General features: G+C 43.2%; 1 protein-coding gene across 1 annotated transcript in view; it reads right to left on the bottom strand.

Moving 5' to 3' along the window:
• LOC124616456 (trissin receptor) overlaps window positions 1-11,045 on the bottom strand; it is a 158,158-nt gene extending 147,113 nt beyond the window's left edge. The window contains exon 1 of the mRNA XM_047144765.1: window positions 11,033-11,045. Within this exon, the coding sequence (XP_047000721.1) occupies window positions 11,033-11,045 (13 nt within the window). The remainder of the gene's footprint in view (window positions 1-11,032) is intronic.
• Window positions 11,046-16,749: the final 5,704 nt, after the last annotated feature.

Genomic DNA, 16,749 nt, shown 5'->3' with positions numbered 1-16,749 from the left:
GCTACGTTAGATACCAAATTAAGTAAAAAATGTCCTGTTTTATACCATACTGTAATCGTAAATTTTATGAGGGTATAGTAATCTATAGTTAAATAAACTTATTAGCAGCAACATGAGAAGGACCGGAACCCTAGCCGCGACTAGCATTACTGCGAGGTCGTAGCAGGCAGGCTGCACGGCGAGGGCCCAGCATTCGAGACGAGTGGGACAAGTAAGTTTACGGAAGCTGGAACACCAGCCTTTCTAGGAAAACGTATAGAAAGTGATTTTGTGGGCCTGTAATATTACAGTGGCTAATTGCATCGGTACTGATCAGTGTCTGAAGCAGTCACCGAAAGAATGATTAACATTTATTAATAAATTTCGTGCTGCATGTCGCTGTCATTAAGCAGCGCTGCTGAGTCCCTCTTTCCCGTCTCTGGTAATGTGAGTCATTAAATCGAATGTATCTCTAGACTAATAAGTGATTTATCTATTATGCAAACATAAACTTCCATTATTGAAATAGATTTATTTCTACGTTTAGAAACCCTTCTTCTTCTTCTTCTCTTCAGGTACTAAGCGAAAATCCCTCATCGCTGACTGTGCGTTCCTCTATCTCTTCTTCCTTGGCACTTTCAATTTCTAGCCTTTAAAGGGAGTCTGTCGCTCTTCATTCTCTCTACGTGTTCGTTCCATTTCCTCCTGTACTATACAATTTTATCATACAGACCAAAAACTTGTAGTGCTTCGGTAATATCTTGATTCCTTAGTCTGTCTTCTATTGTGTAATCTTTAACTTGTCTCTGGAATTGCATTTCTTCTGCCTGAATGCGGCTTTCTTGCTTTCTGCTAATCACACACGTCTTGGTTTCTTAGAACAGTATGGGAACTGCATCTCTTTTGTCGAATTTATGAGTATCTTAGTTTTGTTTACAGGGTTTCTGTTAGTCGTTCCACATACCCGGCTAAATTTACTAAGCTTAATTTCTATGTCTTTGTTGTACCCATACGTCACCTCATATAGTAGGTAACTGAAAAATTTTACTTGCTCTAAAATCTTCTAACGCATACCTTTCCCTTGAAGCCATCGTCTTAGTTTTTTCTGTTATCTCCACGACAAATTTTGCACTTATTTTTCAGTAAGTAAATTTCTTTCTGAAGGTTCTCTTCTTTATCTGCTAGGATCACTGCACCGTCAGCACACATTAAGTTGTTTAAAAGTCCTCCTGTCTACTTGTACACCTTTTTAAAATTCTGTTCTCCAGACACGTATTATTGGTAAGCAAAGTTGGGGAGACCCAGCAGACTTGTCACATTCCTTTGTCAGTTGCTACCTCATTAGTCATTAGTTCGTTGAGATCTAGAGTGACAGTTGTGTTCTGATACAAACTTTTTATCGTACCGTTTGGATGTTTCAGGTATCGACGATTAATCACCTTCCAAAGTTTTTGTCTATTGGCACTGTCAAAGACGTTCTTTAAAATCAATAAAAGCAATTTGTGTTTCTTTATTATATTCTCTGCCTTTTAGTATTATCTGTTGAAAAAGAAAAGCTGCATCCATCAAAGAGGGCCCTTTTCTAAAACCAGTTTGCTCCTAGTGCAGTACTACTTCCGTTATGTATTTAATTCTTGCGTTTAAAATCGTAGCATGTGTCTTGTGTGATGAGTCCAGTAAACTTATTCCGCTGCAGTTTCTGTACTGACATCTGTCTCCTTTTTGTAAAAATTTATATCACTCTATCAACCTTCCAGTCATTGGGGCTACTCTTGCTCTTACAACATTCGCTTTAAAGATGTAGCAGTCGTAGATGTAGTACCATTTCTCAATATTTTAGCAATTTAGCACTAATACCATCTCTTCCTGTCGGTTTTCTGTTGCTAACTGATGTTGAGGTGGATTTTATTTTGTCAGATGGTATTTCATCCTGTCATTTGTTGTTTCAGTTCCAGATTCATGTGCTGTATCGTCACACTATAGTCCTTTTTACCCATTGTTCTTCTCCAGTGTTGCTATTTGTATCTTCTCTTTTCTGTTGTGTTTAAAAGTTTTAAAATCTTATAGGCCATTTTTTATTTGTCTTGAACATCATTCTCGATATTAGAGACAAATATATCCCAATGTTCTTGATGTGCTTTTCTGACAACACTTTTAGCAATATTTCTTCTCTCTCTACAGGATTACACGTTTTCAGTTATGCAGTCACTTAAGTATTTTATATATGCATCCTGTTTTTCTTGTACAGCTATTCTTGTACCATCATTTCAAATTTTTAGGCACTTTATTTTTCTTTTTTTCCTTCTTTTTTACGGTTAACAGTTCTTACTGAGTCAATTTTAAACTCCACAAACAGCCGTTCTGTTGCTAGATGTACAACGTACAGACCACGATATTTATTCTGTTTGAGCAGATCGACATGGGACTGGAGCTTTATGTTCACATTTTTTGTGCTTGCTTAAACAAAAGAATGTCGTTGAATCTATCACTTTCAGGCAGTACCTGAAGTACCCTAATGTATGGCCACACACCATTGTTATTTACATCAGATGTAGATGTCTAATGTTCTTCACTTGCGTCCAGATTTTTCCATACATTGTGTTTAAAGTAGTCTGTAATACTTGATGGCAGATTTTCAGTGGCTTTTTCCACCTATAGTTTATGTTCTTTAATTACGGAGTTGTTTTTGCTATATGTTCCAGTTTTCGTGTTGTGAATTCGATCTCCTCCATTTCCAGTTTTCATTTGCATACACAAAATTTATTAACAGTGCTTGAAGCATTAAATTCTTTAAAAGGGAGCAGTTTAAGTTTGTGTGATACATTTATTCTTTTTCTTAAGACTTGTGATATAACTGTTTGTGGGCACCCATCCTGATTGGGTAATACGTCTCTACAGGATTTTCAACAATTCATGTTATACACTTCTAGTGGCTGTAGAGGGGACTTAGCAGATCACGTTTTCCACAGGAACGTCATTCAGCGACGCTACGGAGCGTCAAAGTTATGGGCGCCGGGACCTGTAAATGTATGTATTTTAAAAGGGGATTCCGGCATTATGTTACAAACTTTTTAGGATGATGAAGAAGGATAAATTTATCAATTTGAGGCAAGGGTCCTTGTGCGAACGAACAAGTCGAAAGTTACAAGTAAAAACCGTTCTGATCCCTGACAGTGGAATACATGTACTGGTACTATTGTTGCTAAGATTGTAGGGTAGGCAACAAATCCATCTCAACAACTCTCATAGTCTTCAAGAACTGCAGTAGAACATTTCGGATGAGACTGCAGAAGCCGGCCGGTGTGGCCGTGCGGTTCTAGGCGCTTCAGTCTGGAACCGCGTGACCGCTACGGTCGCAGGTTCGAATCCTGCCTCGGGCATGGACGTGTGTGATGTCCTTAGGTTGGTTAGGTTTAAGTAGTTCTAAGTTCTAGGGGACTGATGACCACAGATGTTAAGTCCCATAGTGCTCAGAGCCATTTGAACCATTTGACTGCAGAAATTCCGACAGTCCACCTTCGATCCACCTTCAGCATCTTGATGACAAGGGCCCAAAAATGGCAAGAGATGAATGGTGCTCACTTTAAACACCTGCTATGGACTGGTTAACACTGTATTCCCTTTCCTCTGCTATGTTATTTGTACCCTGGGTGAAGGCTAGTGGTCCTTCTTCTTTGGAAGATCGTCGCATTGTGGGTGATTGTACTTTATATAATCATTGAAAGCAGTTCTCAAAATCGGCCCTTTTAAGGGCCACAAATACTACACATTGATCTTGCCAAAAGCCGAGAAGCGATTCTTCTTGGTGTTTTAGCTCTCTGGGGCACTCTGGGATGCTCTCTGGGCTGCTCAATAGATGTCGAGCACAGTCTCTGATTGGTTGTCTTCTTTTTGGCGCGCAATTCAAACTACGTTGCAGAACATGAATACATAGAAGAGGACTTGACTGATTGTGAAAAACTTTTGGACGACCCAGAACCAGATAGTGACGAAGAGTTGTTACGAAGTGATGGAAGACAGTCACCTGCTTGTCCACCAAGCCCATCGAAGAAGTGGCGCAACATATCTTTTGAAAAGGCGTAGGACATAATTTCATTCTACGATTCTGGGAAAACTAAAAGACTGAGACTCAACAAAGTACAGAGTCGATATCATATGGTGCGAGACATACGTCATCGACGTTACTCAAGTCACGTAGTAGAGAAAGGAGAGGAAAGTCATTGCTCAAACCATCACGTGCTTGACGATTATGTAGATAAAATATACAGGTGGGAGAGAACAGTTGTAGGTGCTAATGCTCATGACAGTTATATTCGAGCCTGTGTTTTTGAAAAGCATGAGGAAGAGGAGTGACTAGATTTTCTGGGTCTATCCATGCATCGACTGCAAGGTTTAAAAGGTTCACGGGCAATAACAAAACGTATAAACACTGAAACCTAAAGTACAGGTGGTAATACACTACTGGCCATTAAAATTACTACAGCAAGAAGAAATGCAGATGATAAACGGGTATTCATTGGACAAATATATTATACTAGAACTGACAAGTGATTACATTTTCACGCAATTTGGGTCCGTAGATCCTGAGAAATCAGTACCCAGAACAACCACCTCTGGCCGTAATAACGGCCTTGATACGCCTTGGCATTGAGTGAAACAGAGCTTGGATGGCGTCTACAGGTACAGCTGCCCATGCAGCTTCAACACGATACCACAATTCATCAAGAGCAGTGACTGGCGTATTGTGACGACCCAGATGCTCGGCCACCATTGAACAGACATGTTCAATTGGTGAGAGATCTGGAGAATGTGCTGGCCAGGGCACTACTCGAATATTTTCTGTATCCAGAAAGGCCCGTACATGTGGTCGTGCATTATACTGCTGAAATGTAGCGTTTAGCAGGGATCGAATGAAGGGAAGAGCCACGGGTCGTTACACATCTGAAATTTAGCGTCCACTGTTCAAAGTGCCGTCAATGCGAACAAGAGGTGACCGAGATGTGTAACCAATGGCACCCCATACTACCATGCCGGGTGATACGCCAGTATGTCGGCGACGACGAATACACGCTTCCAATGTGCGTTCACCGCGATGTCGCCAAAACTGGATGCGACCATCATGATGCTTTAAACAGGACCTGGATTCATCCGAAAAAATGACGTTTTGCCATTCGTGCACCCAGGTTCGTCGTTGAGTAAACCATCGCAGGCGCTCCTGTCTGTGATGCAGCGTCATGGGTAACCGCAGCCATGGTCTTCGAGCTGATAGTCCATGCTGCTGCAAACGTCGTCGAACTGTTCGTGCAGATCGTTGTTGTCTTTCAAACGTCCCCATCTGTTGACTCAGGGATCGAGACGTGGCTGCACGATCCGTTACAGTCATGCGGATAAGATGCCTGTCATCTCGACTGCTAGTGATACGAGGTCGTTGGGATCCAGCACGGCGTTTCGTATTACCTTCCTGAACCCACCGATTGCATATTCTGCTAACAGTCATTGGCTCTCGACCAACGCGAGCAGCAATGTCGCGATAGGGTAAACCGCAATCGCGATAGGCTACAATACGACCTTCATCAAAGTCGGAAACGTGATGGTACGCGTTTCTCCTCCTTACACGAGGAATCACAACAACGTTTCACCAGGCAACGCCGGTCAACTGCTGTTTGTGTATGAGAAATCGATTGGAGACTTTCCTCATGTCAGCACGTTGTAGGTGTCGCCACCGGCGCCAACCTTGTGTGAATGCTCTGAAAAGGTAATCATTTGCATATCACAGCACCTTCTTCCTGTCAGTTAAATTTCGCATCTGTAGCACGTCATCTTCGCGGTGTAGCAATTTTAATGGCCAGTAGTGTATGAATGAAAGATGTGACAGGTTTCGCAGTAATGTCCTTAAAGGACGTCGTGGAGCGTTTACAGATTTATAGTACCGATCGAAGTGGTATACGGAAAGAACCTTTCTCATCGCGAGCTCTGCATTTTCGGTTAGAAGTTCGGTGGAGAGTGATCACGCAATAAGTCACTCTTACACCATTTAACTCTTACTTAGGCAAGTGGATACGTAATTTAACAGGAACCTGGAGGTCAGTTTGGAGTGCGAGTTTTCCAACTGCAAAATTAATTTCGAGTTGCCTCGAAGTCAGGCCAAATAACGAAACAAACCCTGACGCTTTTTAGAAGATGTCTACTTGCAATATGCCACGAAAGAGTCTCTTCTTCTGGTTGATTTGCTCGGCACATATGGTGACACGACTCATATTGATACTATACGACCCCGAAAAACGGTGTATACATACCTCCTGCGTGCACACCTTACATTCAGCCACTTGATGTGCTGTTCTTCCTACAGTTCAAGGCAATGCTGAAATGGACTGAAGATCACAGTATCCTTAACGGCTATCAGTTCTAATCATCATCGAGGGATTCAATTTAGTTGCTAATATTTATTCTACACAATTAGTTCTGTTTTTCCGTCATCGTTCGGTACCCCTGGACAGTAGCTGGATGTGATGACTTCAGACTACAGAGGTTCCACACGCCGCTTGAAAATGTTTTTGAGCTTCAAATGCAGTGTGATTCGGAAGACTGTTTCATGCAGGCATTCATGAAGTGCTCCTATTGTGATAAGCAACTTTATTTCTTGCACTATATACCATGTGGTGATGTTTATCCTCGTAATATTTTGTCAAGAGTTGCTAACAACCTATTTTTTGAACTCGCTGACTGAACTTGAGCAAGATTGTCCAGTGCAGTGTAGTTGTCTATGGGAAATATTCTGCGCATATTTATAATGTATGTGTAAAATTGTTACATGCAAACCAAAACTTTGTTGCAGTTGCTATCGCAACTTGTGTTAACTTCTTGTAAGATGGGTGCTAACGAATGAGAGGGGTAGGCTACCATATTCAGCCGCACCCACATACTCTGAAAGGGAAAAGTCAGTGTTTTGGTTCTGGATCCTGCTTCAGTGTAGTTTAGACGTTCAGGAAGAAGATGATTGTGCTTTGGTGCTTCAGAGCGCTGTTTGGTGCGACTCAGTAAGTAAGACTGATGCTTATTACAGCTACTAACCAAGCCTTTTACTGAGACTCATACACAGCTCTCATGTTTCATGTATTTCGAATACACTACATTGAATGTAATTTCTCGAACTGTGTGTTTGCCGATTTGCAACGAGACTTGGTTATTTCTTTGTGAGCTACCCTCATCTACGTGCACACCTGGATGGGGATATCCAGTTACAACTTTTGCATCCATAATTAGAACTAGTTTACGATATTTCTCTGCCCCCCCCCCCCCCCCCCCCATAAAATCTATTGGTAACACGTTGTAAGTTTCATTGCGGATATTAGAAGATGATTAAGTGGTACGTTAACTTGTGCATCAGTTATATGGTGATCTGTACCGGCCATGAGGGTCCACCATTTTTGTACTATTTATTTTCAAACATTATGGCACTCAGTGTCACAGATTTTCGTGCACATGTTTCTTCCTCCCATGTAGCCACGTGGCTTTGTTCATTCATACTGTCATGAACTGTCCTCTTGGCACCTAAACCTATTATCCTCTAAAGCTTACTATGAACCCAAAAAATCTAGTCGCTTTTACCATGCGAGCGTCGACTACCTTTCGTACCATTTTTCAGGTGAAAAGGCCTTGATGAAGGTACTGAGACACAGGTTGGAGTAGTAGTTTAGTAATTCCCAGTTGAACACGGTTCTCAAATGTTCAAATGTGTTTGAAATCTTATGGGACTTAACTGCTAAGGTCAACAGTCCCTAAGCTTACACACTACTTAACCTAAATTATCCTAAGGATAAACACACACACCCATGCTCGAGGGAGGATTCGAACCCCCACCGGGACCAGCCGCACAGTCCATGACTGCAGCACCTAAGACCTCTCGGCTAGTCCCGCGCGGGGACCACGGTTCTACTTCAGTAATTCTGGAATAATATCTGTAAAAAAAAAAAACGGCAAGAATATGTCCCCCGCACGAGTCGAGCCTATAACAGAAGACTTAGTACACGTTTGGTCTTTATTTCCGGAGCGGCTACACATAAGTCAATCTCTGCAGGTTAGAAATGCCTTACAGAAACAACTTCTAGCGCCGGCGAAGATTCTACCATGTAATTACATACGTTTTACAACAGATTACGTTATCCAGAGTTATTTATCTCTTTATCTGAAAACTAACACGAGTGTCGAAGCTTGTTCAAAATTTATTTGAAATTGTATTAAAGTTTTAGAAGACGTGGTAAGGTCTCAACTGGAATTTCCTGTTTCTCTCAGCGTGAGATGATCACCATTTTCCTGGCATCGCATCGTTGGCTCTACACGCCTAGAGTGGCGCTGTGGCAACCTCCACGACCGCAGCTCGACCGGATTCAGCAGGAGGCGCCTCCCCTGGAATGTTTCGGGAGAACATGGCACCAGACGCCCTGTCTCACTCCGTGATTTTTACCTGTAAAAACTCCCTTCTATTTCTTTTGTCACTGGTTTTCTGTAACTGTATTTTGACTGCTCGCTTCATGGAAAGGCTAACCCATGATCTTCATCTTCTCATAAGTCGTAGTAATGTTTCTCCAGTTGCAGAGGACGTCAGAATTTGCTGGTCTGTAATACTTAATATATTGTTTCGACGGCTACTAAGTTGACTTCCTTGTTGGAGCCCTTCTGTTTTGCTCTTTAGTTTTGGATATGTTATTCGCTATAGTATCAAGCATGTGTCATTATTTTTATTAGAGGGTGTGCCATACAGACTATCAGCTCAAATGTCTATTCCTTATCTAAATTCAGTATATCGATCATGATGTGTTGGTAGTTCATCAATAAAGATGATGAGATATCAACAAAAGACATCATTTTAATAACTTCATTAAACGTATGTAGACTTAATAACTGAGATATATGTAACTTTGAATTGCCGTGTGTCCTTTTGTTATGATGAGTTGTCTGCAATGGGAATATCATTCTTGATTGAAAGAAGCTGGCTTTAATGCTGATACAGTCAGATATATCACTGATAACTACACTCTCCAGTCACATTAATGGGACCACCATCTACGTTCGGTGCCCACGTGCAATAACCACTTACAATCAGCGCTGCAATAGCGTACAGTAACGTGCAATAACCACTTACAGTCGGCGGATGGCAGCACAAGCGTGTCGAGGGACACGGAAAACAAAGCAGTCGTTGACGTAATACGGAAACGGAGCAGTTTAGCCGACGATCAAAAGAGCATGATGGTTCGCTTTCGGGCCAAGGGAGGAAGCATTTCCTAAACCGCTGTTTGTGAAGTGTTCGCATGAATAGAAAAATGGCACTATCTAAAAACGGTGTCGATGTTACTGTGGTTCAGCACGGACCATAGATGACAGGGATGAACAACACCTGCACAGAGGGATGTACGGCTAAATAGACATACGAACTGTTGAGCAATATACCACCCAGGTTAACCGAAGGGCTACCAAGAGTTTCTCAACGGACGTTCAGCAAACGTTCCAACGTATGGGCCTCTGCGATGGGCACCTGGTCCATGCACTCATGCTAACTGCCGTTCATCGACGACGAAGGCTGGAATTTTTACGTCAGTGTCGAATCTGGATGTCCACTGAGTGGCGTCAGGTGTCTTTTTCAGATGAATACGTTTTACGCTCCATTGGACAGACGGCATTGACTTGTACGGCCCTGCAACAATTGTCACATGGGTCTAGGGCGGAGGAAGGACTATCATGGACTCGAGAATGTTTTCGTAGCATTTCCTGGGCGATATCGTCAATCTGAAGGGCACAGTGGATCAGTAGAGCTATGTATCTATCTTTGGGGAACACTTCCATCCCCACATGCAGTTTGCTTTTTCTTCCGCATAGTGGCGTCTACTGGTAGGACAAAGCAGCTTGCCATACAGCTCGCAGTGTACGTGCTTGTTTCGAAGAGAACAGGATGGGTTTACACTCCTCCCCTGGTCACCAGAATCCACGGATTTAAATCCGGTCGAGTGTCTTTTAAGAGCCCTTGGCTCGGGATATTTGCGCCATGAACCCTTAATCTAGAAACCTGGCACTGATGACACTCAAATCAGCAAGGCTACACATCCATGTTGCTCCCTTCAGAACGTCACTGACTCTCTCCCTGCACCTCTGCGCTGCATAAGGCAGTCATTCAGGCTTCTGACAGATCGCCACACTAATGTGGCTGGACTGTGCAATGATGACTAGGTTCGTGCTACGTTAATGTAATTTCTCCTCACTGCAGACTTCGCACAATACTTCATACGTCTATAAATTCACTAAGTCCGAGAGCGAAACTCCGAATGCGCGCGCCAATCAGATTCGCAGGCAGTGAGGTCATGTTAGTTAGCGTCCTCTGATGGCTTTCACATGTGGCGTCCCCCATCAGAGACAGCGAAGAATGAAAGAGCGAATTCGCTGGGCGGAGCATTAGCAGTTGGTTTACTAGTACTGTCTCACACGTGACTGTGAATGGCGCGCGATGCGCTAAGTGCGGTCGACGAAGATGCCGTCCATACCTCATTTCACACGCAAACAAAGTATTTTCATGAATACCTACCAATGCACAGTTGTCCTGTGTCCTGCTCCTGTTATTTCTACGTAAACAGGGTAAGAGTCTTTTGTGTAACAAAATGTATCATCCATTTTGGGAAGTTTACATGATTTAGTTGAAATCTTCACAGATATTCGGGAAAATCCCATGTAGCCGGCATACTGTACTTCCCGCGTCCCAGTCACGTTGCCATTCAGCAAGGATCCGTTATTTTAATTATTTCTTGTTAGTGATGTACTGGTCAGTAAGGATTTGTATAATTTTTACATTACATCTGTCCAACGAATGTTAAGCTCCTAGGTGTAGTACTTTTAAGTCAATGTGGAAAATTCCTGACGAGATACAATAAGTTGGCTCACGTACGTTGGCTGTCTGACTTTAAATAGACTTGATGGTTACGTCAACATGGAGGGCGAACTACCTCTCAAGGTACGCACGCCAGTTGGAGAAAGTTCTTAGCCGTGTGCCCGGTGACACGAAACATACCTTCAGTTCCCATAATCGTATTCAAAACTCACACCAAAATACTGCCATTAATATGACCAGGTTAAACAAAGTTCAGACTGATTTGGCTACACTCGGTTTGTTGTAGTTTAATCACAAGCAAGACTATCCCAACGAGCCTAATTACACTCGTTCTGTAATCGCAATCGTGTACTTAACACTTTCTGATTTGAGTAAGACCCTTAAGATCATCCTGCATTTAATATCATTCTCTGATTAGCTAAATAATATCAGCTGCATAAGGTAATGGCTTTTATTCTCAATCGGTTACCGCGTGCACACACGCAGTGTCAGAAAACCAGTTTACTTTTATGCGCGGTCGTGCTAGCGCTGGGGACCTGACATGCAGGCTTGCTGAGGCTCACTTCCGAGCCGAACAGCTCTCCCCAAGCCGCACACCTCTAGTATAATTGGACTTCTTCGTCAGCGACGCTAACTTTCTAGAACAAATATCCATAAGGGTAGATTCGATCTTCTGGGGACAGGAACGATATGTGTACCCTTACAATGTCGAGGAGTATCTCGTGCAGCGTTGTACTAAAAGCGCCAGGCAAAGTTTGTAATACACCTCTCTGGATGTGAGCAGCTTGACTGCGACATGTTCACTTCGTAATTTCGAGCTCCCTACACTGAGGTGAAAAAAGTCATATGATACCTCCTAATATCGTTGCGGACCTCCTTTTGCCCGACCGTAGTGCAGCAGTTCGACGTGGCGTGGTCATTAAAAGTACCCTGTAGAAATATTGATCCATGTTGCCTCTATAGCTGTCCGTAATTACGAAATTCTTGCCAGTGCAGGATTTTGTGCACGAACTGTCCTCTCGATTATGTCCCATAAGTGTTCGATGGGATTCATGTCGAACGATATGCGCAGGCAAATCATTCGCTCGAGCTATCCACAATGTTCTTCAAACCAGTGGCGACATAATGTAGCCTAGTGATACGGTAGTGCACTGTCATCCATAAAAATACCATCGTTGTTTGGGAGCATGACGTCCATGAATGGCTGCAAATGATCTTCATGTAGCTGAACATAACCATTTCCAGCCAATGATCCTTTCAGATGGACAAGAGGACCCCGTCCATTCCATTATGGAGCCACCACCATGTTGCACAGTGCCATGTTGAGAACTTGCGCCCACGGCTTCATAAAGTCTGCGCCACACGACAACCCAAAGATCAGCTGTTACCACCTGAAATCGGGACTCATCTGACAAGGCCGCGGTTTCCCAGTCGTCAAGGGCCCAAACGATATGCTCGAGAGCCCAGGAGAAGCGCTGAGGTGACGTAGTGCCGTTACCAATGGCACTCGCATCAGTCTTCTGCTACCGTAGCTCATTAATGCCACATTTCGCGGAATTGTTCTAACGGATACGTTCGTCGTACGTCCCACATTGATTTCTGCAGTTACTTCACGCTGCGTTGCTTGTCTGTTGGCAGTGACAACTCGACGCAAACACCGCTGCTCTAGGTCGTTAAGTGAAGGCCCTCGGCCACCGCGTTGTCCTTGGTGAGAGGTTGGTGTAGTTGTTGTGGTGGTCTTCAATCCTGAGACTGGTTTGATTCAGCTCTCCATGCTACTCTATCCTGTGCAAGCTGCTTCACCTCCCAGTACGTACTGCAGCCTGCATCCTTATGAATCTGCTTAGTGTATTCATCTCTTGGTCTCCCTCTACGATTTTTACCCTCCACGCTGCGCTCCAGTACTAAATTGGTGATCCCTTGATGCCTCAGAACATGTCCTACCAACCGATCCCTTCTTCTAGTCAAGTGTTGCTACAAACTCCTCTTCTCCCCAATTCTGTTCAATACCTGCTCATTAGTTATGTGATCAACCCATCTAATCTTCAGCATTCTTCTGTAGCACCACATTTCGAAAGCTTTTGTTCTCTTCTTGTCCAAACTATTTATCGTCCATGTTTCACTTACCTACATGGCTACACTCCATACAAATACTTTCAGAAACGACTTCCTGACACATTTTCACATCTGTCAACACCTGCTATGTATTCTCGGCACACTCTTGACACTGTGGATGTCGGAATACGGAATTTTCTAACAATTTGCGAAATGAAATGTCTCATGTTTCTATCTCCAACTACCATTGTGCGATCAAAAACAGTTCCCGTCGTGCGGCTCTAATCACGTAGGAAACCTTCTCACAAGAATCACCAGAGTACAAATGACAGCCCCGCCAGTGCACTGCCCTTTTATACCTTGTATACACGATACTACGGCCATCAGTATATGTGCGTGTCTCTTTCTCATGAATTATCACCTCAGTATTGGTTAAAAACAGTCTTGGTTGCTATTTTAGTTTTTTATTTTCTACGACGCGTTTCGCCTTATTTAGGCATCTTCAGGTTATCTTTTCTAAATGGACGCGAGGGGCACCAAGATCTGCATAACGCTTACTACCTGAGCCCCCATCTTACTTTGTTACTCGCTCCTGTGGACGGGAACGCGTTATGCAGATCTTGGTGCCTCTCGCGTCCATCTAGAAAAGATAACCTGAAGATGCCTAAATAAGGCGAAACGTGTCTTTGAAATATAAAAACTTAAATTGCAACCAAGTCTGTTTTTAACCAATACTGTTAAGCAGTGGTTTACTGTATGCCACATATGGATTGGAAGAATTATCACATCATTGTATATGTGCAGTGAAAATGACTGTTTTTATCCAAGTGGTATTGTGATATGAACTACACGCTGTTGGGTTACCTGGGAAATAGGTGCAGTGAAGTCATTCCACAAAGTGAACGTTGATTCCGAACAAGGGAGTGTAGCGGGATTTAGCCGAGGTCGCAAAGCCAGTGCGGCGGTCGGGTGGGTTAATCCGGCCGAGGGCAGAGCGGGGGCGGCCGAGCCCTCGCACCTGTCGCCGTAATTAACTGAGCTGGCCAGGCGGCGCGACGCCGGTAGATAAGACTGAGCAGCGTTGCTGGTGCTGAAAGCGAGGTGCAGATACCGGGGGTCGAATTACCGCCCGGGACCTCCTGCAGATAGCATTATTTTCCTTCTGAGGGATAACTACCGCTCAGACTACAATGCTAATCGCTATATTTCCATCAACAACGCAGAAGCTGCCGACAAGAAAAGTCAAATTTGTTTCATGTGTACTACGTTATTGGGCACGTAAGTGACTAGCATTTCAGAGCAACCGCACAAAATACGTAAGAGTAACGTCATCTACACTGCTTGACAAGAAAAAATGAAGCACCGAGAAGACATGGTCGATATAATTTCATGCAGTACACTCCATCGGTCGATATTTAAATGATTAAATTCGTAATTCTCTAAGAGAGATAGAAGTGCATTAGTGTTATTGTTGTTTACTGTCCTCAATAGGCATGGAGCAGTTTACTGGTTGGTTAAAATTCTCCTACCGATATCATTTTATGCAACCCGCTCTTTATTCCCATGAAGTAATGAGTGCTGTCGACAAGGGATCTCAGATCGTTTCCATATTCCTGGATTTCCAGAAGGATTTTGATACCGTTCCTCACAAGCGACTGTTAATGAAATTGCGTGCATGTGGAGTATCGTCTCAGCTGTGTGACTGGATTCGTGATTTCGTCCCAGAGAGGTCACAGTTCGTAGTCATAGACGGTAAATCATGGAGAAGAACAGAAGTGATATCTAGCATTCCGCAAGGTAGTGTCAAAGGCCCTCTGCTGTTCTTGGTTTACATAAAGAATCTGGGAGATAATCTGAGCAGCCCCATTAGACTGTTTGCAGATGACGCTGTAATTTACCGTCTAGTAAAATCATCAGACGATCAACTCCAATTACAAAATGATCTAGAGAGAATTTCTGTATGGTGCGAAAAGTGGCAATTGGCACTAAACAAAGAAAAGTGCGAGGTCATCCACATGGGTACTAAAAGAAATCCGATAAATTTAGGATATACGATAAATCGCACAAATCTAAGGGCTGTCAATTCGACTAAATACCTAGGAATTACAAGTACGAGCAACTTAAGTTGGAAAGACCACATAGATAATATTGTGGGGAAGACGAAACAATGACTGCGTTTTGTTGGCAGAACACTTAGAAGATGCGACAAACCCACTGAAGAGACAGCCCACATTACATTTGGCCGGTTTCTGCTGGAATATTGCTGCACGGTATGAGATCCTTATCAGGTGGGATTGACGGAGGACATCGAGAAAGTGCAGAGAAGGGCAGCCCGTTTCGTGTTATCGCGCAATAGGGGTGAGAGTGTCACTGATATGACACGCGAGTTGGGGTGGCAGTCACTGAAACAAAGGAGGTTTTCTTTGTGGCGAGATCTATTTACGAAATTTCAAACACCAGCTTTCTCTTCCGAATGCGAAAATATTTTGTTGACACCATAATAAAATAAGAGAAATCAGAGCTCGAACGGAAACATTTAGGTGTTCCTTTTTCCCACGCCCCATTCGAGAGTGGAATGGTAGAGAAGTAGAATGATAATGGTTCGATGGACACTCTGCCAGGCTCTTAAATGTGAATTGCAGAGTAACCATGGAGATGTAGATCTAGATGTAGACGTCTGTTTCAGAAACGATACCCAGACAGGCGATGTAGCCATTTAATTAGTATAAGTTCCCTCTCAGAGCTTTGAGTGACTGTTAGCAAACGGAATAATACTGTAAAAAATACAAATGAGGGCTGGTCATGAGTTACACGATATTTTTGGACCAAGATATATCCTACTTCCGTCATATTCATCAAGTGTCTCCAGTCTTCCCTCATGAAATTAGTGGTATAATAGCCTCGATGTTTTAAGCACCAAAATAACATTCCACACCCTTTCAGCCACATGAAGTTTCAGTTCCTTCCTCCGCTCCTTCATAGGGAAAGATTACGCAGAACGATTCTCATTTTGATTGTTTGTGTGAATCTCGAGTTACTGCCTCGTGCATGAAGGGAAAACTTCTAGCGCCACGTGTCATTGTCCAACAACGATGGAATAGTGCGGTATAGAGATTGTGGTTTGTCGTTCCACGAAATTACAGCTCGCGTCTGTCGGAAATCCACATCTGTCGTGTGAATACGGAATCCATGCGGATGTGAGGGCGATATTCAACGCCATGTTGTACCTTTATGGCCGCAAGCTAATATCGCCGAGAAGACAGAAGTATTCTTCGAACGACAGTGCACGGCGATACAAATTCCTGTACCTTTCTGAGTCATGAAGTGGGCTTCTTTACACTGAGAACAGGAAGCCCTAGACACGGCCAAACGACTCGGCTCTTATTTGGCATGTTGTTCGTCCACAATCTAAAATGAAAGCCTCTTAGATACTTCGGGTCAAAAAATCTACGTTTTTTAGAAATCTACCACTAAACTTCATGACGTGCAATCGACTCAGAACTGACTCGAACCGGCAAATAACTGAAAACAGAGCACTTTTCATCTGTACAAACGGAGCCCCTGAAAACCCATAGATTCCAAGAAATCGAGGAAAGAAACTTTTTATAGTGGAGCTTTAGTACTCATATGGTAAGAGTTGGCACAGCTTGTGTAGCGACGAAGGCGTCTGACTGCGGAGCGGAGACCTGTGTTCGTTCCCCAGTGGCATTATGCACTGTTTTTTATTTGTATTTTTTTCGTTTCTAAATAAAAGTGAGTAAGTCAATAGGGAATACTAACAAGGTAGGTAAATAAATGTCTCAGGCGACTTGGATTAGTAAAGAATTAAAAATTTAACCCCG

Source organism: Schistocerca americana, chromosome 5 (genome assembly GCF_021461395.2).
Source record: "Schistocerca americana isolate TAMUIC-IGC-003095 chromosome 5, iqSchAmer2.1, whole genome shotgun sequence".
Taxonomy (NCBI): domain Eukaryota; kingdom Metazoa; phylum Arthropoda; class Insecta; order Orthoptera; family Acrididae; genus Schistocerca; species Schistocerca americana.
Note: the sequence above shows the minus strand (reverse complement) of the source record. Positions and strands in the feature narration are given on the sequence as shown.